The 26,150-nt window shown below is 38.4% G+C and overlaps 1 protein-coding gene across 2 annotated transcripts in view; it reads right to left on the bottom strand.

Annotated features, from left to right (window-relative positions):
• Positions 1 to 26,150, bottom strand: part of ADAMTS18 (ADAM metallopeptidase with thrombospondin type 1 motif 18) — a 125,672-nt gene that overhangs the window by 47,390 nt on the left and 52,132 nt on the right. Inside the window, exons 4-11 of one of the 2 annotated variants that reach the window (XM_087419905.1) lie at positions 19,214 to 19,496; positions 16,798 to 16,991; positions 16,425 to 16,508; positions 14,688 to 14,847; positions 13,219 to 13,324; positions 10,096 to 10,233; positions 7,613 to 7,766; positions 136 to 231 (exon numbers count right to left, since the gene is read on the bottom strand). In XM_087419905.1, coding sequence (XP_087276031.1) covers positions 136 to 231; positions 7,613 to 7,766; positions 10,096 to 10,233; positions 13,219 to 13,324; positions 14,688 to 14,847; positions 16,425 to 16,508; positions 16,798 to 16,991; positions 19,214 to 19,496 — 1,215 coding nt within the window. Of the gene's footprint in view, positions 1 to 135; positions 232 to 7,612; positions 7,767 to 10,095; positions 10,234 to 13,218; positions 13,325 to 14,687; positions 14,848 to 16,424; positions 16,509 to 16,797; positions 16,992 to 19,209; positions 19,497 to 26,150 lie in introns of both variants that reach the window. The other variant, XM_087419906.1, reaches the window with a different exon arrangement.

The raw sequence follows: 26,150 nt of genomic DNA, 5'->3' as shown, positions 1-26,150 counted from the left end.
AATCTGGTTAATTTAAAGAGAAGTCAGAAAATATATGCAGCCAAGGCATTCCATTCTAAGGTCACAGTACAAATAGTTTGGGTTCTACGCTTTATCAAGTTTCTAGAACTAAAAACTAACAAGTATGCTGTTTACCATACTCAAGCCACAAACGGTCCCTTCCGCCGCAGGCATAAACTTGGTCTCACATCTGTGGCCCACTCGGTGGCACCAAAGTGATTTGCAAATGTCCTGAAAGGTAAGGAGATGATAAGAGTGATGATACAATAAAAACAAAAAGTATTCAAAGATTTTGTACACAATATTATATTTTGAGATGGCCAAAATGAGACAAAGTATCCAGAAAGTAGAGGCAAGAGAAGTTGGTAGCAACAAGGTAACCAGAAATACGTTCTAGCAAACAACTCTAAGCAGGAAGTTTCTACATTACCCATATATTCATGTGTGTTTAGTAATGACTTGGAGGTAACAATAATTAATTTAGAGAACACTTGAAACTAAGAGACCTTGTTTATAATAATAATAATAATAACAACTACAACCAGTGAAGCAGAATAGGCCAAGGCTGGAATAAAAAGCAAATCTGATTCAAATTCTTGTCCTGGAATTCAGGTTGCATGCCCTGTTATAGACATGTTATAGACCTGTGGCATGACATGTTATATCTTTTAAGCTGTAGTTTCCTCACCTGTAAATAAAATAGTGATAAAATTAGCACTTGCCTCTAAAGCATTGTTCTCAAGGATAAATGATGTAAATGATCATCATCACTACCTTCTTCATCTTTATAGTCATTTTCAAGCATTTATACAATTCAATTTTCACACTAGACCTATGAAATAATTTCACTTTCATGCTAGACTATAGTAGGCAGAATAATGTCTCCCAAAGATGACCACATCCTAATTCCTGGAATTTGGGAATATGTGAGGTTATATAGGAAAGGAGAATCAAAGTCGCACACAAGATTAAGGTTGCTAATCAGTTGACCTTGAGATGGGGAGACGATCTTAAATTTTCTAGATGGGCCCAAGGTAATCACAAGGATCCTTAAATAGGAAAGAGGAAGATAGAAGAGAACCAGAGAGATGACAGTGGAAGGAAGACTAAGGGGGATGTTGCTAGCTTTGAAGATGGAAGAAGGTGCCATGAGCCAAGCAATACAGGTGTCTTCTAGAAGCTGGAGAAGGCAAGAAAATGGCTTCTCTTCTAGAGCCTCCAGAAGAAACACAACCTTGCCAACACTTGATTTTAGCCCAGTGAGACTCATTTCAAATGTCTACCTCCAAAACTGTAAGAAAATAAATGTGTTGTTTTAAGTCACTACATTTGTTGAAATATAGCAGCTGTAGGAAACTAATACTGTTACAACACCATTTAGTGGTGGATGCTAAACCAATTCCTCATATAAACTCATTAGATGAGGAAACTGAGCAAGCTACTGACACTTTCAAAGCTGTCAAGTCACACAGCTGGTAAGGGGCAAAGTCAGGACACAAAGTGGACTGATTCCAGAGTCCAGGTCCTTGACCACGGATGGATTCTGGACATCGATTTGCTATTCACAGATGTTAGAAAGCTCTCGACTTCTCCTATTTTAAAGAGGAGTTGCCTTTTACAAGTAAAGGGGACTGAACCAGATTCCTTCCAGCTCAAACAGTTGAAGCTGCTATTCAGAATGGCATCGCTAACGGCATGTCAAAATCATGAAATTTTAAAGTGATTCTATTTTGTTTGCCACATTCTATTTACAAGGTAGAAACGTGAACACATACATTTTGGGGAAAATATTAACAACCAGGGAGGAAACAAAATGATTTTTGTGGTCACTTGTGGTAACCCTGAAAATTCAATTAACCAGGCACCCAATTCCCCAAGCCTTCCAGTTAATGCAGATTTCACGGTTAGAAAATATGGCAAGAACACACTTAGAAGTATTTCACAAAAAAAGTTTTCCACAGAACTGAGAAAAGAAAACATAGGGAAACCAGAGATATGTTCAGTGAGTCTGGTCTTATAGACCATAAAATACTTTCCCCCAAAGAGAATGGAAGGATATTCAGGACACTGCTTGGAAACACCACCAGCAGCAACAGTCCCAGACATGTGCCACACATACCACTTCCAAATCTCAAAACAGCTCATAAGACACAATATATAAATATTTCCCATGGAAATGGACCTGCTACCAACAGTAGTAGAAATCATAAGGCAGCCTTTCAACAAAGTGATCCAGGTTCATCATCTCCGCGTGCTCCCATATTGTGTCACCCTGGGTCTGGGGAACAAATTATATGGAAAAAGGACAGTCTACATCAAAATGGAGGAATAAGAGGTAACCATTGAAACAACTAAAGCCACAGTTAGAAAGCCTTTCAGAATTAAATTATTTTCCTTCTTACAGCCAGGGAAAAGCCATAACCCACACCCATAGCCAATATGGCGGCCACCAAAATGACCCCAGGGCAGACCAAAGCAAAGGAGGCCCAGATTCCACAGCCAATGCCAAGCCACAGGGCTAAGGAAAAGGAGCAGCTGGAGACGACCAGGAAAATAAAGCAAAACACAAAAACACAGGGATTCCAGAGCGAAATAAGACAGGCTGTATGAACATGTTATTTCTTTTGTGGTGAAGTACAGAAGTCAAACATAATTACAGCCAACTGCATGCTTTGGCGACTGTGAGAGCCCTCTGAGAAAGCTCCCTTTCAAAGTAAACAGAAATGGGAGTTTGCACTTTTTTGCTTGTTCTTCCCTCTTTTTTTCTACCATATTCAACTAACTTTTCTTTATCTATAATTCACTAGACTTAAGTCATAATTTAAGGGAATAAAGAAGTAACCACAGAGACTCCAAGGTCTCATGTTGTCTGGATGTGGTTTTCAAGAAAAGAGTCTCAATGCTGTACATTATTCTGTCCTGTCACTTGTTGGCCACGTTGTCCAGTTTTATTCTAAAGGATGGATGCCCCTTCAAGTGAAACCTGATGTGCTAAAAATGTTAATGGTCTTCGCAAAACAAATTTCATAAAGCATCTTGACCTTAACACATCCAAAACAAAATTCTCCATCTGTCCTGCAAAACCCGTTCCATGCTCAGCCTTCTTCAGCTCACTTTATGACACCTCCAGACTTGTAGTTGCTCAGGTCAAAAATCCTGGAGTCATCTTGGACTCCTCTCTTTCTCCCGGATAAGTCTCTCTTGCTTCTTTGAGGAGGGATGAGAAGGGGACAGAGGCAAAATCCTCCACTTTTGGACATTGGAAGTTGTAAAAACACGTTAGCTTTGGTTATCCTTGTAAATCCAATAAATAATTACTGAGTATCTGCTAATATGTCAGGTACATGCCAGGCATTGCAGACACTCTCCATCTACTCAGGCAAGAGATATACATGGATAGACAGTTATAGTATAGGATCACAAGTTTATGATGGTGACAGATAGGGTGGAGATGGAGCCCAGAGAAAGGAATGTTTAAATCTTCTTGGGGAAAAAAGGAGGCAATGCTTGGGCTGAATCTTTAACAGCAATAAAAAATGATTAGATATTTGTTACATGGACAGCCGTGCAGCCTTCTAGGATGGGAAGCATAGATACAAGGCTTGTAGATGTGAAAGCAGGAAATGTTTGAAAAACATACAACATCAATATACTTGGAACATAAGTCCATGGGGGAGGTTAATAGAAGTTGAAATGTGATGTAATAAATTTAGTAGATTACAAAGTAGGTGTGATTTAGATACTACAAAGTTTCTCTTTATTCTCCCTTCTTTTATCCCAACGTCAAATTTTTTTGAATAATTTTTTTATTGAGGTATAATTGATATATAACATTATATTAGCTTCAGGTGTACATCATAATGATTTGATATTTATATATATTGTAAAATGATCACCACAATAAGTCTAGTTAACATCCATCACCACATACAGTTACAAAATTTTTTTTTCTTGTGATGAAGACTTAAGATCTACTTTCTCAGCAACTTTTTAATATGTGGTACAGTATTATTAACTATACTCACCATGCTGTACAGCACATCTTCATAACATTTATTTTATAACTGGAAGTTTGTACCTTTTGACCACTTTCACTCTTTGAAAGAAGAAATAAATGCCCATCCCACTATTTTTGGCATGCCTTTTCCTTCAAAGGAAATGCTCTCCGAGGTGATGGGCCTGGAAATATTCATCAGAATTCAAATATCTTCCTCATAATTCCTATTCTTCTTCAAACTCTCTTGGTGCATCTACCAATGAGCATTTATGAAGCTTCTGCTATATGATAGTAACTGCTGGCAACCGAGGTGCAGAGGACAGGTTGCTCATTTCTAACTTGTGAAATAAGCAGCATTGGAAGCATTGATCAGAGTATCTTACAGCACTTGGGGCATTTTGGCAAACAGCACTGATTTACTCAGAGTCAGTAAGCATTTAACGAATGCATAATAATCAAATGCATTTTCTCCTCAATTGCTATAGAGGTAACCCTCTTCTAGGTCTGTTCAAATAATGTGGAACCATTAGCCAGATTAACAACTCATTTTCTTGAACACTTCGAAAGGGAACAGAGATCAAGTTTGATATGCCAAAGACACAGAACACTTGAGGTTGGGAGAGGAGGGAAGATGGGATAAGTGATGAAAAATAGCCAGCCCCAGGCCCTTGGACAAGGAAGCCGCTGTGAGAGAACAGCCAGGTGTGATGCTGATGATGCTGTTGAAGGTATAAGGAGGAGAGCAAGAAGAAAACCCCTATGATTTATTAAGTGGTGCAACTGTATGAAGAGATAAATCCTCACAATTAACAGGGAAGAATTATTATTAGTCTCACTTTTAGATGTGGATATAAAAGCCGAGAGAGGTTAAGTCATTTGCTCAAGATTCTAGGAAGTGATGGAAAAAGGTTTTAAACCCAGTTCTAACTAACTCCAAAAGCCAGAGATATGTATGCATGTGGGTGTAACACTTAAGATTGTCTAATTCAGTTTTCACCCTTGGGCATGCATCAGGATCACCTAGAGCCCATGTTCAAACATAGTTTGCCAAGTCCTACGGTCCAAGTTTCCTATTCCCTGAGTCTGGGATGAGACCCGAGTATCTGCATTTCTAACCAGTTCCAGAGGCTGCTGCTATACTGCACCTGCTGGTTCAAGAGGATACTTTGAGTATTATTATTTTTGTGCTTCTAACCACTGTGCAAAACTGCCTTTCTAAGAGGCATAGAGAAAAAATAGGCAGATTGAGGAGAAAAAGTTAGAAAGGGAAAGTAATGATAGGACAAAAAAGACCCTGAAAACAAACTTCCTCCTTTTCCTTGTTGGAGTTGGTCTAAACGGTTCAGACCAATAGCACAGATAAGAGATTTTGTTGTTTTGGAATTCTCCTAACTGGGGCCTGGCAGGGAACTAATTATGATGCTCAGAAGTGTAGTCATGGTTCAAGTTACAAGTAGGTTTAGGAATAATACCAAAAGCAAGACTGTGGGGAAAAAACAATATTCCACATTCAGGATACACCAACCAACTCTACCTTCTCTATCTTACCTCATCATCATCTTGAACAATCTCTCTTAAGCAGTTCTCTCTACCCATCCAGGCATTCCTATCTCTGTGCCTTTCCTTATTTTATTCAGTCTTCTAGTCTGGAATTTCCATTTCCCTCTGCTTCACTTCCCAGGAAAGACCATCACACTGAGATGCTACCTTTCAAAAATATGGTGTGGTTCCAGAAAAAGATCTATAATTTATTTAAGAATGGTTGTTGAAGCCTTGCACACTGCCTGACACAGAACAGGCACCCCCACAAATGTTTGTTGAATGTATGATCCTATAGGAATGATAGTAATTTTAGAAACTTCATTTATATTTCTAAAGAAAAATCAAACTCATTATCAATTGTGCATTTCCTGCATAGTAAGTGCTTAATAAAGTATTTGATTAATGAATAAGCCAGTGAATCCTGTAAGAATGAAGCATACAGGAAACAAATTTAGCAGACAAACTTTTTCAGTATAGTGAATGGCTACTTACTTCTGCCAAATGTATTAACTTAATAGGCAATTAGAAACAGTTGTAATTTATACAGTGTTAGAAACCAATGTTACTGCAATAAACAAAAAATTTAAAAAATAAAGAAAGAAAGAAACAGTTACTAATTTTTACATATGATACGCCAGCATTTGCCAAAGTAAGGTCCATGTACCACGGAGGATACACCAAAAAAACTGTGGATGGTGTATGTATAAACTTTTCTAATAGTTATACATTTAAATTGCATTAGAAAAATATGTAATCCCATATCAAACCTGTGATTTGATGGTTATTATTTCTTAGGGCTGGACTGGTATATTTTTAAGTGAGTTGATTTATAGAAAAGCAACAAGTGAATAATAAGACAGAGATACAGCATGACTGATGAAGGTAATTGTTAACAACTGAATGTTAATGTTAATGACTGAAGCTTAGGAAGCACTGGTATTAACTAATGGGGAGAAGGTAGCTTAACATCAACGTGGTTTTGTTTAGGTTTCACCATTTGAAAGTTTTGTGGCTTTGGGCAAATTGAATACCTTCTCTAAGCTCCAGGTAAGAAGTGGTGATACTTCTAACTTCAAAAGGTTTTTGTGAAGATTGAGAAAGTAAAGTAAGCCTCTAAGTAGAATGCCTTATGTGGAGCAGAGACTCACTTAACAACTGCTGGAGGTGATGGTGGATGGTGGTGGATGGTGATGGTAGTGGTGTTGGCGATGGTGGAGGTGGTGCTGTTGATAATGACGGGGTGATGGTTGGTAGTGGTGCTGTTGGTAATGATGGTGGTGGTGGAGAAAGAGGAAGAGGGAGAAGAAAAGAAGAGAAGTAGAAAAAGAAAGAGTGGGAATAAGGGATGGAAAAGGAGCTATAAAACTCCATACTTCCCTGTATCCAGATACGTAGGATGTCCATGTTTCTCTTTGAATGCTAGGAATATACCAAGTTAAAAATGATTCTACTTTTTAGTGATGTTGAGATTGTCAGTGATGTAGTTCCTCACCAACTGGAACAATATTCCTGCCGTCGCTACATCCTGAACTTTTGCTTTTTCCCATCTATCTTTCTCACAATATTGAATGAAAGACTTGACCCAAAATCTTATTGAGATTACTAAGATACACCTTGAACTTTTACATATCAAAAAAAAAAAGCTGGCTGCTGACAATAGTTTTCATATACTTTAAAAGGCATATGTGTGTATTTTGAGGTGGTGATGATTTTAAATGTATCACATTAAAAGGGAATATGAACACAACAATAACAAAAAGAGAGATGAGAAGTAGGTAAAGCTCTAGTACTCAGATTTACTACTTGTGATAAAATCTTCGTCGACAAAGGAGGAATTTTCTCCCAAGGATGCAGTCAGACAGTATTTAAACCAGACATGGTCTATGGGGGACAAGCCTGGATAATTCATTGACAGTAAAATTGCCACTTAATTATCATGCCAAACAACTGACATTTTAGAGATAACCCAGACTCTGACCCTTGGCCTTAGCAAACCAAATGTTTATACTTCTATTAGGTACACAGATGCATTGCAGGATCTTAATGTAAGTTTGTAATCACAAGCAAACATACCTTCGCAAAACCGAGGCTGCATAACTTGGCTTTTGCTCCAAATTGCCACTTGCACTGTGTGTCAGCATCATAAATCTGTCCTGGGAGTTTGTCCGGATATTTATACTGTCCTGTTTGCTTGGGCTCATCCACCAGACACCCAGCCTGAGGTGTACTGCAGTGACAACACATCCTTATTAATGACCATGTTTATCTGCAATCTTTCCACTTCAAACGATACACCTCTGAATGCATTCATGCAGAGAAAAATATAACACAGCTAAAGAAACAAGTATATGCTTCAAGTTAAATGTATCTTTATTCCAAAAAGCAAGTCCTATCCTGTCCAAGAAGATGGAATTTACACAGCCAGGAAGGTTTTACATGGTACTGGACGTTACAGCATCCAAGTGAATTGGCTTGGCCAGCTAGGAGATGGGTCATGTCAACATACATACGTACTTGAGAACTCTCCCCAACAGTCCCGTTCAACACTATTCAACAAATTTTTATTGAGTGCTTACTCAATATTGAGTGTGATAAACATTAGGCTGAGCACTAACGGTACAAAATAAACTAGAGAGAGTCAGTACCTGTCTTCATGGAGTCGAAAGTCATGTTGTATTTTTCACAGATAATGGGGCAGTGGTCAAAGATGTACTTTACCTCAAATAATCTTTACAGGCAAAAAATGAATACGGTTTTTGAAAGAAATCAGGAGAAAGGATATATTGGGGCATAAGGCAGAACAATTTCCCTGAGGTATGTTTAACTGGGATGTGTTGAGAAAAAAAATCAGTCTTAATGGCATGGACATTCTTAGAAAGCACCATTTACTTAAATTATCTCCATTTACTTAAATAATTAAACCACAATATCAATGAGAGGTAAAATAGCATGGCGGTCGTGATTTTAAAGTCAGACAGATGGTGGTCATAGTCAACCATGCAACCAAGACCAGCTCTTACACATCTCATTACTGACAACGATGACTTCCGTAAGAGTTGTTAACAGATCAACAAGAAAATGTAACGGGGCTTAACACAGCATAGTAAACATTTAAAGTTAGCTGTTATCCAAAAGCATTTACTATATCATATTAATGATGGAAATTGAATCTATATTAAGTTGGCCTTCATTTATAATATTTATTGATTCCATTGTCACATGAGGTAGAAAAGATCATTTCAGGCCCCATATCAAAAATTTAAAACTACTAAGAAAATCTCCTATGTGACAAAGCTTATTATTAGCAAAAGATTTGTCAATTTTTTACTATCCTTTGGGACATCTTTCGGTTAGACATGTTTATATTTAAGTAGTTTTGCCTGTGTGTATTGCTAATTCTGTAAACATCTGCAAATAATATGCAGTAGCACGGATTTAAAAAAAAGTATCAATAATATCAATTCCCAAAGAAACTTTGTTAAGTTTCCCTAACATTTCATCAAAGGGAGTTGGGATTAGAACCTGAGTGTTCTTGTGAGTCAACGTAGATTAATAAAACATATATACAGTTAATAAAATATATACACAGTCATCCGCCAAAGAACATTTTAGTCATGACGGACTACATGTAAGATGGTGGTCCCATAAGATTAGTGCCATACAGCCTAGGTGGGTAGTGGGCTATACCATCTAGGTTTGTGTAAATACACTCTATGGTGTTCACACAATGACGAAATCACTTGATGCATTTCTCAGACTGTATCCCCATTGTTAAGCGATGCATGACTGTATATAACAACTATAGTGCTATTTCAATGGTCAAATGGTCAAATATATATTATAGCTAAATAAAATTAAAGGAAACTTCAAAGAGTTTCAACTTTGGGTTTATCATTTAATATGAATCAAATAGTCTTACCTTCCTAACTCCCGTTTTACTAATGCAGTCTAGGAGGTTTGAGTTATCAAAGGGATTTTACACAGCTATCATCCTCTTTGGATGTCTTTGAATACAGAGCTAGCTTGTGCCCACTTCAAACAAAATAGCCAATCAAGACAATGCTCCATTCATTATAAAACATGCATACCATTTTAGCATTTTTAATACTCTTATGACCAAATTGATTGATCAGATTAAAACAATTAGTCACAGTAAAAAGACAATATATCTAGCAACCTCTGGAGGTCATAGTGGAAAGATAGTTATAAGCACAGATCTTGGAGACATAACAGACCTAAGTGTGAGTCTTATGTCTACAACTTACCAGCTGTACGACCTTAAACAACACAATTAACCTCCCTAAGACTCAATTTCCTCAATTCTAGAATGAGGATATTAGGATTGCTGTGAGTATTGAATGAGGCAATATGTGGTGAGCATTTAGCACAGTATTAGACCTTCAATGTATTTTTTTCGACAATAATAATGACAATGTCATCATCATCATCTTCATCATCACCATCAATCCACTGAGGATTTGTTTTCACAACTGTTGAACATTGTTCGCTGTCACCACTCCAAACTTGGGAATACCCTTGGCTTTGCCTTGTCTTACCTAAGGAATTTCTTGAGATATTGCCGGCTACACGAAGACCACGAAAACACCCCATTGTTTCCCGTCAGCGTGGGAGACATGATATTGCCCTCAGCCTTCCTGCAGGGGTTGCCTTCTCCATCATGAATCATGCCAAAACTGAAAGAAAAAAACAAAAAGCCTTCTTTGAACCCATTTTCTAAATTATAACCAGAGGAAGAAAAAGATGCAGTGAGAATCAACGAATTCAAGTGAGGGAGAGAGTTACCGAAATTGTAAGAAACGAGACAGACAAAAATGAGTTACTATGTAGTGTTGTTAAAATTCATGTAGAAAATTCTAAAGAATGGTAAAGGCTTTGTTATATTATGTCTTGGCCACAAAATCAAAAAATAGTACCCCTGCTACATAGTTAAGGGTGAGAAAATTTTGGTCAAGATTTCTAAGCTAAACTAAAGTGATGGGATAGTCAAATTCTTTTCTTTCAAATAGCAAAATTCTCCTCTTGCCACTAATTGTGGAACTGTGGCAAGGAAGTTCAGAGTGAGTAGGAGGTGGGTACAGAGAGAAGCTGATTATAAGTTGTTTAGGGACTATTCATCCAAACGGCCAGTGTGACAAGTAAACTTCTAATGATCAATTTATTAGCTGAAATCACAAACCGATTACAATTATAACTCCCCTATAATCATAAACATCTTTAAAAATTCATGGTTGAATCCATCTATTGAAGGCTATGAAGGACTTCTTTTGAATGCATTTTTATGGGAAGACTTGGATTTGTCCCATTTCAGCACTGAAGGTTCTAGCAACTGGAGAGTAAAAATAATTTTAGGTGGTTTACTCCCTAGAAATCATGTTCATTACACCTAAATGATTCGCAAATCTCCCTACAGGTAAAATAAATGTGACATTACGTATATACCCACATATGATACATACACCATAAAGACAGAGCTTACTTCAGGCCATATTAAGGTGATAGGGGATGGGAGAAAAGCTTCTTTTTTGGTCATCTCTAAAAATTCAGTAAACAAAAAAGCTTTTTGTTTTTTCTAGGGAGGCAGAAGATGGAGGGATATCAGTTTATCATTAATTTATATTGTTCTTAACCTAATTATTTAAAGGAGTAAAATTTGCCTCTTAAGAACATATTTTTATGAGGCAGATATGATTTGTGTGGAAATAAACGTGTTATTCTTATTAATAGCTATCTTTTGAAGATAGCCTATACCAAATAAATAATTATGTTATAACCATAGATATGATTTTGTGGTGACTCATGTCTATAAACTAGCCATTTTTCCAGCATTCCTCCCAATTTATCAGGCAAGTAAGAGCAGGATGGCGGTATACTGTGATCCTATCGGTGAATGCCCCAGGTCTTTGGTGACACATTCACAAATAGGTATTTATTAACCTCAACACATACTCAGGGAAAACGTTTTTCTCATCCTCAGCTTTGCACAATTCAATTCTTCTTTCTACGTAACCAGGAAAATAAGGGGGTTTGCTTTGGAGACACCCTTTCTAAATATATTTGTGAAAGTCAAAAACACAAGGAAACTTGTGTATAAAGTACCAGAGGAAAGAGAAAGAATCCCAGAAACAAGGATGGAATGGGGAGAAACTGAAGCCATTATTCAAAGAGGAAAATGTAATCAAATTGGCACTTCACTGGAGTTTTATGGACATAATACAACCAAGTTTGAACTGAATTTTGACCCTAAAATTTTTTAATTTTCTAATTTACTTTGATTTAACAGCATTTTAGATGATGATATGTATTTTCTTTAGCACATGTCAAAAGTCACATTAAAATCTCATGAATTGTCTCTTTCAAAATTTAACTCTATAAGGCCCTGTTATCTAGAACTGAGTATGTATTTTATTTGACTCTACATTTGACTCTTTTCTCCCATACTACCTGGAGAATGTCTTTGCTTTTCCTTTTCTAAAATGCTGGATTTTGACTTTGGTAACTTCGACTCATAAGCAAAGATAATTAAATTTTTAATGGTCAGTAATTTGAAAAGTGAGACTTTTTAATTTGGACTTTATGCTGGTGAAACAAATTTGGAAATGCATGTTTGACATTTACAGATATTTTATTTCCTGCTCTGTACAAAGGGACCTAGTATCTAGTGGGCATTTTTCCACCTCCATTTGCAATAAAATTGATTCATTTATATCTTGCTAAGAAAGTGGTTGTGTAAATACATAAAATGCTGGGAAACTGTTAGATAACAGCAATGGTCAAAATTCAAATATCCTAAAGATAATAAATCTAGCTCATAAGACACACTAACACCAAAATATCAATGTATAAATTATGGTTCTGGAATGGATGATGTTTGCTTTTATATTTAAGTCAGAAATTAATTAGATGCTCTGAAAATGAGCATTCAACATAAATGTTGAAAATACACACACACACACACACACATTCCTAAACTCATACATCCAAAAGCACTGTCTTTTGAAATAGTCATTTTGTAAAGCAGTATGCTATTCCAATGTAGCTGCTATTGCTCAAATGATGTTTGAAAATTCTATATAGAATTGTCTCCACACCAGACTCTATGCCTCATAAAACAAATTCATCTTATTACTTTTAGGTTTCTCACTCTTCATTTTTAACTTTATTCTCACAAAAGAAAGGCTTACTAACACCAATTAAAAGACTATTATGTACACGCAAAGACACCAACTAAGAGAATATCCAGTATATGCATCAAAAGTTTTTAAACAATTAGCATGACATTACATTCTGGGAATTTACATGTCTCCATGATTTTTTCCTTTTATCTAAAGAACTAAAAGTATCTTCATTGTATCAAAACATGGAATAAAATAAACAAATGCCTAAAAGCCCCCTTAGATAGCTTAGTATGCCTAGTATATGTCTAGGTATCCATTTACGCACACAGTGTAATACTATGGGCTATTAAACATTGTTTTTAAAAAAAGCAACATCAACAATGAGTGACCTTTACTGGGCCCTTCTTAACGTCAGGCACGATTCTAAGCTTTACACAAGATTTACCTATATATTCTCCCTAGATCAATAATAATCATTAGAGGAATGCCAATGAATTGCCCAACCAGCTTTCACATAAAGTGGTGAATCAAGGGGTCACTTACTTGTGCCCTGACTCATGAGCTATGGTGAAGGCCAGGCCAAGCCCCGTGTCCTCATTGATGGTACAACTTCGGTACTTACTGCACATTCCACTGATTGGGGCAAACCCTATTGAAAGATCAATTTCAAGTGTTAGTCCAAAGAAAACACACTCAGATACCTGATCATTTCTTATGTCCTCAAAATGTTCTGCACAGTTTCAGTTTAATAGATTAATGAATGTATTTAATTTTTTTGCAGGAAAACACTAAAGGTATACGGTTCTCTGTCCTGTCCAAACAGAGAAAAGCAGTAATTAATACATTCTTGCTTTTTAAGATATTGTCATCAATTGATCCTCCTAACAATCCTGTGAAATCAGTACAAGTAATGTAAATCCCATTTTATTTATAGCATAGTAAGTCATAGGACATTTTTATGCCTTATCTAAGTTTATTATTTGGGTCAGAGCAACTGCTAAATAATAGCTAAACCAATTCAAAATGATCACTTAACTGTAGTATTAGCACGAAATCTCAGGGTATATTTTCTAAGAGAACACACATTCTTGTCTTTTTCTAAAGCAGATAACATGGGAAGGTCTGGACAATGTGAGCAGACTAAAAATTCATTTTTTTTTAATTCACTATGATGTGATAAACAGTCCTGTTCCCCAAAACTAGTTCCTTCCAAGAGCAGTTATAAAATCATTCCAGCCAGTCCTTGATGCTATCTTGAACTACATTATAGTGTTAAATGTCTTTCTTCCCAGTTTTGCACCCTCATAATCAGTAGAACAAGGCTATGTACCCAGTTAGTTTTAAATACGTACTGGGAATTGATTGCACCCACCTTGCTACCATGATATAAGAGATTATCTAGAAAACCTAATGTATAAGCACATATCATGGGCAGCACCATCATCATCACCACCATCATCATCAACAATGATCTAGATGATTATGATTTCATTAAAAAAATTGTTGAATTCCTACTATATGCAATAGAATATACTAGAAAGTATAGTATCAATGTAAAAGATTTAGTCCTTACTCACTATCTTATACAAATATAGAAAAGCTGAGTCCTTCAAAGGTTGAGTAACTTCTAAAGGAGGCACTGCTACCTGGAGTCACAGTTAAGTCCCATGAAGACCAGTCAAATTCTCTTCAACTACTCAGTTCTGCAGTCATGGTGCTTATGGAATAACCCACAACTTGTCTAGTTAAACAATTTATCTCATTCCTCAATGGTGATCAACAGAGTTAATAAAGAAAAATAAACAAAATGAATAAAGCAAATGGGCTCCCCATTCCACACAGAGTTCAGTTAAACAGAACAACATTCACCAGCAGGTACAGTGAAGATACTCCACAATCTAAATATTAGGTTTCCTTATGAAGGATCACAAGGGCCACCCACCCAACAGAAAGTTTGTGTACTGCATTTTCTGCTAACAGAGGCATGCATGAAGCATCTGTTCATACCATACCTAGAGTGTCACATGGTTCATTCTTCCAGGAACAAATATCAAATCCCGTGAGTAAGATGGCGTGGTCGTGCCTCTTGCCATTCTTTCCAATGAGGGCAGACTGCCACTGACAAAAACTATTCAGAGACTGGTCTGCATGATGGTTGATCAATAATCCTCCCTATGGGAAACCCACACAAATCAGAGTGTGAATTTGTCACAGAGATGAGAACGCTGAATCGTTCCATTTGTACAGGCAAACACAGAAACACCATGTTTCTAGGGAGAAAGGTCAGTAGAGGAAAACACTTGAGCTAAGGTTGGAGACAATTGGTAAAAAAAAAAAAAGAAAAGAACTACTTCAAGTAAATGCTCACAATATTTAAATTAGCTACAGAGTTTCAGCAGTGTAGTTTATGACCAATTACATTTCCACAACAAATAACCTCATGTCAGTTAGGAACATCTTTGTTCATCTCATGCTAGTACCACCTTTATGAAACTGTTATAACTTCTAGAACATAAGTAATTATAAATTAATGGTGATAAAATTCAATGCCTTCTTCAATAGAGCATGAGGAAGTTAGTGACGATAGCTTATTTACTCCTATGTCAAAATTTCCAGCAAAGGGTTGGCACATTGTAGGTTACAACCAATCAATCAACCAATCAAATGAAAGCTCACTGAATGGACAAAGAAACAAATATAAGATTCTAAAGGATAAGATAGGACTTGCCCTTAAAATAATTATTAATCAAAATCTTTCCTTAAAACTATTGACTTGGGTCAAGCTGAGGGTTTCCAGACAAGATCTTTAATTATCAGTGAAATTAGCATGCTGCTGGCTTCAAAGTCCTTGGGCAAAGTATTAAGTGGTAGGTTAAAGACAAAAGTGGCTCCCAAACCACACAGACCCTTTCTACTTTCCTGAAATTCCAAGAACAATTTGACAAGTTGTTAACCTCTGTAGCTCGACACACCTGGGCAATTAGATTAATTTTTGTCTTGTCTCTGACTCCCTGCTTTGTACATTCATTACTGGGCTTACAGATGAAGAGGAAAAGCCACAGGGGACTTAAAAAACAGTCTGTTTGATTGGTAATCCCACTTCAGAAAAATATGGTTTCAACATCAAAACACTACAAAGCAGAGTGTGCCATGCAATTTAACACTTTATTATATGTTCTGCTTTTATAATTTGCCCCATGCCTCTGTCTTGCGTCTCACTGTAATCAATTCAAGGGCAGTTAAATATTCCTTATTTGTTCTTTGTAGTACCTAAGATGGTGCAACAAGTTTACTACAACAATTTTCTGATGACTCATTTTGGGTATATTTTCAAAACATCTTTTTGTATTTACCCACAATTAGCCAGCATATCCAACTTGCAAAATCCAACTAACCCTTAAATCTATTACTAAATGCACCTTCCTTGTGATGCCTACATAATATTAATATTTTTATATATAACGTAATATTTGTATTTTATATTTGGATGTATGTTATATATGCATACTTAATCATATTTTATGTGGCAGTGTATATATACACAAATATATATGAATAATTATTTTGTGATGTTTTATTTATTTGAACACACAACCCTATTAGATTGTACTTTCCTTGAAGGTAGAGTCAGCATATTTTCAAATTTGAATTTCTAATGACTAGTACATGGATTGGCACATAGTAGGTATCCAGTAAGTATATCCTGAATGGCAGAATGAATGAAGAAACAAATGATATCTGCCACTTACTGGTTCTTGTTCCAGAAGAATGAGGCTCACCACAACAATGTTTATATCACTTCCAATGGTCCCATCTTTAAATAAGCTGGAAACCTGTTGAAACCATTGTAATCAAACAAAAAGAAAAGAAAAGAAACAAAATCCAAAAATATCCAAAACTGTGGAGGGAGGGGGAAGATCTATCAGAGATATTTATAAGCATATAAGCTTCAATTTTACCAAATATATGTACACATGAAGCCAATTTCCTTAAATAAAACTCAGGGCTTATTTTCAATAAAATTACATGGCTCCATCTGCTATTCACCTCGTGTAAGGGAATTCTATGATCTTGAGCTGTTCTGGAGAGCCAGAGGGTTGGAGTCCTGACAACCCCCCTTACCATGTTCATGACTGTAAGAATGTACGTGGTGACATTTGCCTTGCTGTGCTTTTCCACCATTTTCTTGTCTGCTACCACAAGGGTTTCCACGTTTAGGCCCTTTTGTGATTTTCCAGCTGATCTTCTGGGCCGCCCTGCGCCCCCGTATTCATCAAACCTGAGATAGGTGTCCTCTGGGGGAGGCTTGGGGGCATCTACAATGGACATAAGAGCATTTGGAAGTGAAATCAGTAGAGAACATCTGGGTGAGATAGACAGAAATCTGAAGAAGGGAGGAAAGAGACGATGTAACCAACACTTCACAAATCTACTGCTAAGTGATGCCATCAGTGTCTGTCCTGGGGCTTTACACCTAGCATGTGGTCAAGAAAGACTCACTCAATAGAAGTGTGGATGGATGGGTGGATGGATGGGTGGAACTCAAAAATGTTCTAAAGAGTAAAAGAAAACAAGCCACAATTCTAGCTGGTAGAGCAGGTCAAGAAAAACCAATTTTTATTGAATTGTCTTTTTTGACTTTTCTTGGAATAGTCTTTAAAAACAGAAAATGTTCATTTTATTTTATTGCTAAAAAACTGCAGAAATAGACATTATCCTTTGCATCTGAATTCATGATAACACTTTACATATTATTTTCTAAATAAAATTTAGAAATATATATCCTGTAGAACACTGTCTAGGTCTTATACTCTTGTTTCATCAACACAAACTTTAATGTAGCGCAAAATGAGTGGTCGATGATGTGGTCAAGGAGGACTCTCTGATCTGATATTGACTTAGTTATTGGGGAAACAGCATAGTCAGGGATGATATTTAAAGCTATATTAAATACTTTATAACAGGTAAGGTGTGGGCACCACATTAACAGAAGGGATACTGGCATAGCTTTGAGCAGAGACCTGGGAGCGCCTATTGGGCCAGGCATGATCCTTTCAGTTAAGGGATAATGACAAGTCCAAAGCTTGCTGGGGTAGAAAAGGGCATTTGGAAAGCTCAGGACACTAACTATGTACTACTAATATAGAAATATTTTAAAACTTTAACAACTGGAATTAGTCATAATAGTGAAGCCAGCTTTCCACAGAGTGAAATTAAAAGATCAAACCAGTCAGAATTAGATTTAAAACCTTAGGTTGTTCACTTTGATGAGTGACCCTGCGTCTCAGTTTCCTCATCAATGAAAAGAGCATAAGACCCAATCATAAGGTTGCTCTAGAGATTGGTTTGGACAGCTCATATCAAATATCTATCATTGTCTCTTTGAATAACATTACTATTATTAATACCACTATTATTACAGATCCATGCCAAATATATGTTCCTTAAAGAGGATATTTCAATAGCATCCAAAACCCAAAAACCAATTAAAATGGTAGAAACTGTCTTTCATGGTTGCTCCCAATCACCTTCTCAGGGACACCCGTTCCTCTTCTCCACGGGTAGAACTATCATCTGACTGCTCTGTCCAACTCGTTACTCATTTGCCACTCATGACTATTGAGCCTTTGAAATGTGGCTGGTGCCACTGGAGGAATGGAAATTTCAATTTTATTTAATTTTAATTAAAAAAGTAATACTTGATCCCATTATTGAAAAACTTTATATTTGGAACAAATCAAGTATGTAAATCCACTTTTTCAATGTTAAATTTTATAAAATCTTGATACAGATTAAATATTTCTGATGAGAATTTGTCATTTGATTCAAAATTGTGTTCTACATGTAAAACAAATACTAGATTTCCAAACCTTAATATGAAAAAAGGAATGTAAAATATCTCATTAATAATTTATTTTATTGATGGCATGCTGAGATAATATTTTATATATATTGGGTTAAATAAAACATGTTATGGATTACTTAAAGTTTTTTTAATGTTGCTGTTAGAAAATTTAAAATTACATTTGGGGCTGGCATTATATTTCTATTGGACTTTGCTGGACTAGAAAATGCAGATGGTTGTGCCTGGGTATAAACCATGCCCAAGGGTCCCTGTGTTTCACTTTAACCTCCATTCAGGTGCCAATGTTGTTGTTTTCTGGAAGTTTCTTCTAAAGTCCTCAAAAGGAACCCCCAACCACACTTGAGGATACACCTCTGATTCCTTTCATCATTTGGAAGACTAAGTACTTTTCTCATGAGCACAGGAACCAAAATGATATTGGAACATTTGACTGAAAAATAGGAGAGTCTAAAAGAGAAAAAAAAAAATATTGAAATCTTTCCAGTTTAACCTAGAATTGATCACCCAGTTTTTGCCTGACAGGGATGATTACTGGTCTGTCTCCAAGACTAACTTCAGGGGGTGCTTAGTGTAGCCCCATTTTAACCTGCAAAATCAGCAACCCAACAGCACTTGAGAAAACCTGTCAAGGGCCCACAGAAGAACAGAACAAGAAAAAGTTTCCTTACATACATTTCTTGCGTCGTCCACAAAAATGTTGCTTTTGCAACCTTCGATGGTGATGCTCTGTTTCTTGACTCTGAGATGTGTGGGGAGAGTGACTTGGGGGGTGAGCAAGATAATTCTGGCTGGAGCCCGGGTAGCCATGGCAATGCTGGACCTTCTCCTCAGCTGTCCTTTTGTACAGTACGTGAGGATGGTGGCCTGCAGGTGAGCTGTAGTTGTGTTCCTGGGCCAAGAGCTGAGGTAACGGCGAGATGAGGAATTCATTTTTTCGTGTCCTTATTAGACCTGACTAAAAAGCCAGATACAAAGGAAACATTAATGATTCCATGCATCCCTTTTTTGTGCTGATTTTCAGCAGCTGTTTCTCGGCTACTTCCTGTGTGCAGCCACTGTGCTAAATGCTTGGCATGTTTCATCTCAGTTTATCCGTACCATTAGCAGTTGCAACTCTTATTACTCCCATTTTACAGATGAGAAAACTGAGGCTAAGATAGGAACTGAGAAAGCTAGTATCGACACCCAGACTTCTCTACCTTCAGACGCAAGTCTCTTAGCTACTATTCTAGGTTGCCAATCTTGATGTTTGTGGCTGAAGGGCTGAGACCTGGGACATCCTGGGAGGCTCTGCATCTATGACATGGCAGACACTGCGGGAAACACTGGAAGGGGTGATGAATTTAAAAACAGCCCCACCCTCAAAGAGCTCATGGTGTAAGTAGTAAAAACAAAGACATTCCATCTTGATTTCATAAGTGCTAAGTTTTTTACTAGCAAGGATGGCAGAGAAAGGAGTGAGCGGACATCGGTTATCTGCAAGTAGTGGTCTGGGGAATTCGATGAGCTACACCGTTATGAAGAGACATATCTGCTAAGTGGAGAAGAAGGAAGGGAGTAGAAAGCCCACCCAACCCCAGCTTCACTTTCCAAGTTCATGGAACAACACATGTATCTTTGTACCTGACATTTCAGCCGCAATATACCCGTCTTTCTCTCAGCACCCTGTACTCTCTCTTCTCTGCGCTTGGTCCAGAACTTCCCTGCTGTCCAGGCCCTGCTACGAAACTGTGGCCTGTGGATCAGCTGTCTCAGCCTCACCCAGGAGCTTGTTAGAAACGCAGACTCTTGGGGCTCCCCGCAGACCTGCTGACTCAGAATCTGAATTTCGTGTAGATCCCCGGGTGATCTCTATGCCTATTAAAGTTGGAAAAGCACTGACACAGACAATTCTTAAACTTTGCTGAACATTAGAAACACCTGGGGATCTTAAATACACACACACACACACACACACACACACACACACACACACACACACAGAGTCACTACTCCCAGGCAGAATCCCATACCATCCAAAACAGAATCTCTGCCTTTCTGATGGATGTATCAGAATTTTTTTTAACTGCCCAGATGATGATCCCAATGTACAAACGAGTTTGTGAACCAATACCCTAGGCCTCACCTTCACGTGCAAAATGGGGAGAATTCTTCCTGCCCTGACCACCTTACAAGGGGAGAGAAAATAACCATTGCAGAAGCCCCTAATACATTCTCAATTGCAGCAATTGAGATGGTTGATGAGGATGAGTGATTGAATCAACACTCATGCATCCAGCACCAGCTAGGCACCAGGCACTCAGGTAAGTGCTAGGATACAACTATGTGAGAGACTCACAAAAAGAGCATGTGGTTTACTGGGGAGCCAGACACGCAAATATTCAAGTATGGTACAGAATGCTAAGGAGGCATCGGGGTGAGGGCATGTTTCCATGGGAACACAGAGGAGTTGGCACCCAACCCACCCCGCGGGAGGATGGGTGGCATCAGAGGGGCTGTCCCAGGCCCTATGTTGGCCCTGTGTTAGGGTTCAGTTTCTCACTCCTAAAAGGAGTCCCAGAATGTGTGGTTTGGTCCTGATTTTTCTGCCACTTCAGAAGTCTGCTGCTTTCTGAAAGCCTGTCTTATCGGCTGCAGCATTGACACGGTGTCTAGAACCGGGACACAAAGACAGATGCTTTCCCTCATTTAGCAAACACACTGAGCACCTAATTCATAGCCCTGCTCTAGGCGTTGGCATAAAGAAAAGAGACACACACTAAGCAAATAAAACAGTTCACATTCACGTCCTCATGGAGATTATGGGAGAAGAGAATAGATCAGCAAGATAAAAAGTTAAATAAGTAACATCTGACAATCCCAGAAATCCTGTCCATCGCGTCTTCGGGCAATATCTCAGAGCAGCCCACCCTTCTCCACCCAGCCCAGGCCCATGCTGAGTGAGGCTTTCATCATCTCTCATTTGGACACTTTGTCTCGTTTCGCAAATCTCCCCCACCCAGTCCTCTCCAATATGGTCTCCCCACATCAGCCAGAGTCCTCGTCCAACATAAATCAACTCATTCCACGCACTCTGATATTACTCTAATCCAGGTCCCTTCTCCTGGCCCACAAGTCCCTGCATAATTTGCTCCCTGTGGAGCCTGGCAGCTTTATCCGGCCCCTCTCCTTCACACCATTCTCAACAGGACTCTTTCACTTCTTGAATCTACTAAATTCTTTCACTTGAAGGGGAGCAGAATTTGCCATCCCCAAATATCCCTGTTTGGCATAAGGATTATCTTGAGCTAGTTGTTATTAAGAAACAGCAGACACAGGAAAAGCTCTGAAAACCTAGTAGAAGTTACCCTTTTGTAAGAGACATTTCTACTTATAAGGGAAATCTCTTTAGAAGGGTGTCTCCCTCTCTGTACTGGGAAGAGAAGGATGACTCTCAATCTCTAGAAACTCTTATCAATGGAGAAGGCAACCACTTAAATATGCAGAACAGCCTCACCTTTGTTTACTGTGCTTCTCCTGGTCACCTCTCATCACTGCCCCACCCCCAACATCTTCTTTCGTCTTTAGCTGGAGATGGTATTCAAGGTGGCAGCTTGGGCCATTTCAGGGAGTTACTCAGTTTTCCTGGGTCTCTCCCATGTATACAGGACGTACACACGTTATTGAACTTTTGTTTTTCTCCTGTTAATCTGTCTTTTATTATAGGGAGTCTCAGCCAAGAACCTAGAAAGGCAGAGGGAAAATAATTCTTCCTCCCCAACATACTCGTAGCTGAGTCTGCACACACTTTTCCCTTCACCTGCCATCTTCTTCTCCCACCGGCTTCCTTGGCTTACTGGTGCTCACTGCTTACGTCTCAGCTTAAATGTCACCTTCTCAGAGAAGTTGTACTCATGACCCTGTTTAAAACTACCCTCCCCTACTTCCAAATTATCTCAGGTCACAGTTTATTTGCTGTGTGTCTATGTTCAATGATGGAAACAAACCAAACACAACCTTCTCCCCACCACCTCTGACATACAGTTTCAATGTATGCTCTGTGACAGCAGGAGCTGCATCAGCGTCCCTGGTGCCTCCACACATTATCACCCAATAAGTATTTGTTTATTATTCTATAAATATCTGTGAATAAGTGAATTAAAGAATCTCAGAGTGGGGGCTGGCCCCGTGGCCTAGTGGTTAATTTCAGCACGCTTTGCTTCGGCAACCTGGGTCCACGGGTTCGGATCCCAGGCGCAGACCTACATGCCACTCATCAGCCATGCTGTGGCGGTGACCCACATACAAAACAGAGGAAGACTGGCACAGATGTTAGCTCAGGGTGAATCTTCCTCAAGCAAAAAGAGAGGAGGAGCTGGGAAGTCACATGTTCAAATTCACAAAAACCACGAACTCTTTCTACATTCCAGGTGTGAAGCCACGAGAACTCCATGCAATACTGTGTTTAAACCTCACGACCACCCTGCAAGGAAAGAAATCCCAGCTGGAAACACAGGCAGAACTCAGGTCTCTCATTCTCTCACCTAACCCCGACCTCCCAGTGCCCTCACCGCTCCCAAGCTGCATGAAGACAAAAGACACCATTCACAGTCTCCAACAGACAGAGTGAACAGTCACGAGAAAAAAATAGTGAATTATCCAGGAAAGCCCTCCAGCCTTACTAACTTTGTAGCTTCATTAAACTGATATCAAAGACTTAAACCACTTAAAGTGCCTTAACTGGACTAACCAGTTTGGAAGCTTTATTTTCTCCCTGTTTCATGAGAACTGTAGGCAACTCAAATGCAGAAGGAAAACTTCTGTTTTGAGAAAGCAACAAAAAGTAATAATAATTGTCATCCTATATTGGGACAACCACACTGGGCCCACATAACCCTCTATTTTTCAGTTCGGAGTGACAAAGACAAAAATCTAGCACAATTCTTTACAACAAAACAAGGATTTTACAGTGTTGGATATTTCAGAAGAAAAAATTCTCTTTTAGGTTCAGCTTGATGGAAAATATTGTAGTCTAACCAAATAAATACATTTTATAATTTAAAAATATAAACCCAGTACATCCAAAAGGAACTATCTGTTTATTTACTTGCTTGCAGAACGTGTGAAGCATTTTGAGTTACTGAACACATGCGAAGTTCTGGCTAAATAGTGGTGAGCAAGACGGATCTGTGGTCTCATGTGGCTTCCGATTAAATGGGGGAAGCAGGGATTAAACAAGTAAAGATCACAAATAGAAATGAAACATTTCTTTGTGTAAAGTATGAAGAAAAAGAACAGGGTTCTAGGAGAGAAAATAACAGAAAAGATGAGAAAAGTGGGGAAACTAATTTTAGAGTGGAAGGTCATGGAATGCTTTTCTGAGAACGGGTGTTTTCACTGAGACCAGAAGCCCTTTTCTGGTTCATGCAGGGGAAGCCTAGATGGACTAAGAGACAAACACCTCAGAACTAAAGAGGGTGGGTACAGTGGGTGAGGGAGAGGAGGGGAGCAGAGACCCAGTGGCCTGCTAAGAAGGGGTTGGAGCACGCGGACACCATTAGGCTTCCAGTAGGCTAGAGGAGGACAGGAAAGGCCCCAGGACCATAGAGATCTGGGTGCCATAAGCTGAGAGATGCCCTGACTCCCCACCCAAGGGGACTCCTTTCCCTAAGAAGGCCAGGGAGACAGAGGTAAAGAACTGGCTGCATCCTCTTCTGGGCTGAATGGTCTGCTCACGATATCATCCCCACATTAAACCTTCAATCTCTTCCAATTTTAAAGACCTAGAAACTCAGTCATGTAATTTAGCTGGTAAGTTTAAAAACTAAATGGATACTGATCAAGAGTCAATATTCTATTCAGATCATATTTTACCATTTTACACTTTTAAAAAGGAGGTAATGTAAGTTTTACCCGTTAGCAGTTGTTTCCTATTTTAGATTTCAATGGCCAAAATAATTCTCAAAGGACTCATAACAGGTATAAATCACACTTTGTGAAATTTCCCTTTAAAACATCCTCCTTATAGGTCATATTTCACCTCCATTAAAGGCTTTGGATTTAACAGAAAAAAGAAGACCTCAGATTCTAGAAATAGTTGACAAATTAAGTGGTGGTATGAATGCACAATTTGTTTTTATAAGTTCAGAGTGAACAGCCTTAAAGATTAGTGAAAATTAGGAAGCTATAAGCCCTGTGAAGGCAGGGTCCATGTCTTAAGTGACTTATATCCCAGTACTTATACCTATTAAATAATCAAAAACTAAAAGACTTCATGGATTAATGATGTTTGCTAAAAATGAACCAAAACTTCAAGGGGGATAATGTAGGTAAATCTTAAAGAAGTATTTGAAATAAGAATAAAAAACCCATGGGCAATATCATTATTCTATTTCTATTTTTAATAAAGACTAACTGGCTGGAAAAATACTGACAAAGACATATATTTGCAGTTATCAGTAATCAAATTCTTTTTCATTTAAAAATTTTTAACCTATCTCCAACAACTAAAAAAAATATTTCAGTCAAGACATCACATTCCCTTTTTTTCTGTGTGTGCTTGAGGAAGATTTGCCCTGAGCTAATATCCATGCCAATCGTCCTCCACTTTATATGTGGGATGCCGCCTCAGCGTGGCTGAGGAGTGGTGTAGGTCTGCGCCTGGGATCCGAACCCATGAACCCAGGCCGCCAAAGTGGAGTGCGTCGAACTTAACCACTGTGCCCCAGGGCCAGGCTTTCACATTCCTTTTTTAGAAAGGGTTATTTTGTCCAGACAATAGCACTAAAGGAAATAATTTATTTGTTGCCCAACATGTATGAGGACACTCCAAAGGAGAAATCTCAGTTCAGAATAAGCCTTTGTCCATTCTGAAGACTCACTCTCTTATCGACCTGCCCTCCACTGAAAAGAGGCAGCATCGTGGGAAAAGGATGCTTTTGATTGGCCTTAAAAATAAATGGATGGTTGCTGCTGGGAGAAAAAAAAAAATAACCAAGTAGACTTTCTGGAGAATATGGCAGAAGGCACCATGATCGTGGACTAGAGGGTTCAAGTTACATCCTGGCCATCGGCTTAGATGGGACAGGTAAGGGCCCACCTTTTCCCGGTGAACACCTGAGCAGATCACTCCAAAGCTGTTCCACAGATGCTCACTGAGCACTGCCTGTGGTACATGCAGCTGCATCACTGGGCAAAGATGATCTATCCAGGGGACCCCCGACCTCAGCTAGGCAGGTAGAGTCTCCATGCACTCTAGTCTCTATGGCTTCCTGAGTCACACTGTTAATGATGGGTCAGAAAAAAAGTCCAAAAATCTTGCTGCAGAGGTTCTTAGAAATGCCTGGTTTTTCCATCCTTCCTAGCCTGGGATGTTTGGCTACTTCTTCAAATACTCCAGTAGGCTCAAAATGCATTATCCTTTTCTTTCACTTACACTAACCAAATTTGGCTCCAAAACAATGTTAACTAACATGGCTTTGACCATATGCAATGGTTTATGCTACTGACATAAAGATGAATCATCTCAGTCCCTTTCTTCAAAGCACTTAAACTATACCATCCGTACTGGTATAGAGTATGCCATTCTAGCAGCTCTTAAGAGATATTAATAACATACTAATGAAACTTA

This window comes from Ceratotherium simum, chromosome 30, assembly GCF_057802395.1.
Source record: "Ceratotherium simum simum isolate JZ-2026a chromosome 30, ASM5780239v1, whole genome shotgun sequence".
Taxonomy (NCBI): domain Eukaryota; kingdom Metazoa; phylum Chordata; class Mammalia; order Perissodactyla; family Rhinocerotidae; genus Ceratotherium; species Ceratotherium simum.
This window is presented reverse-complemented; position numbering and strand designations above follow the sequence as displayed.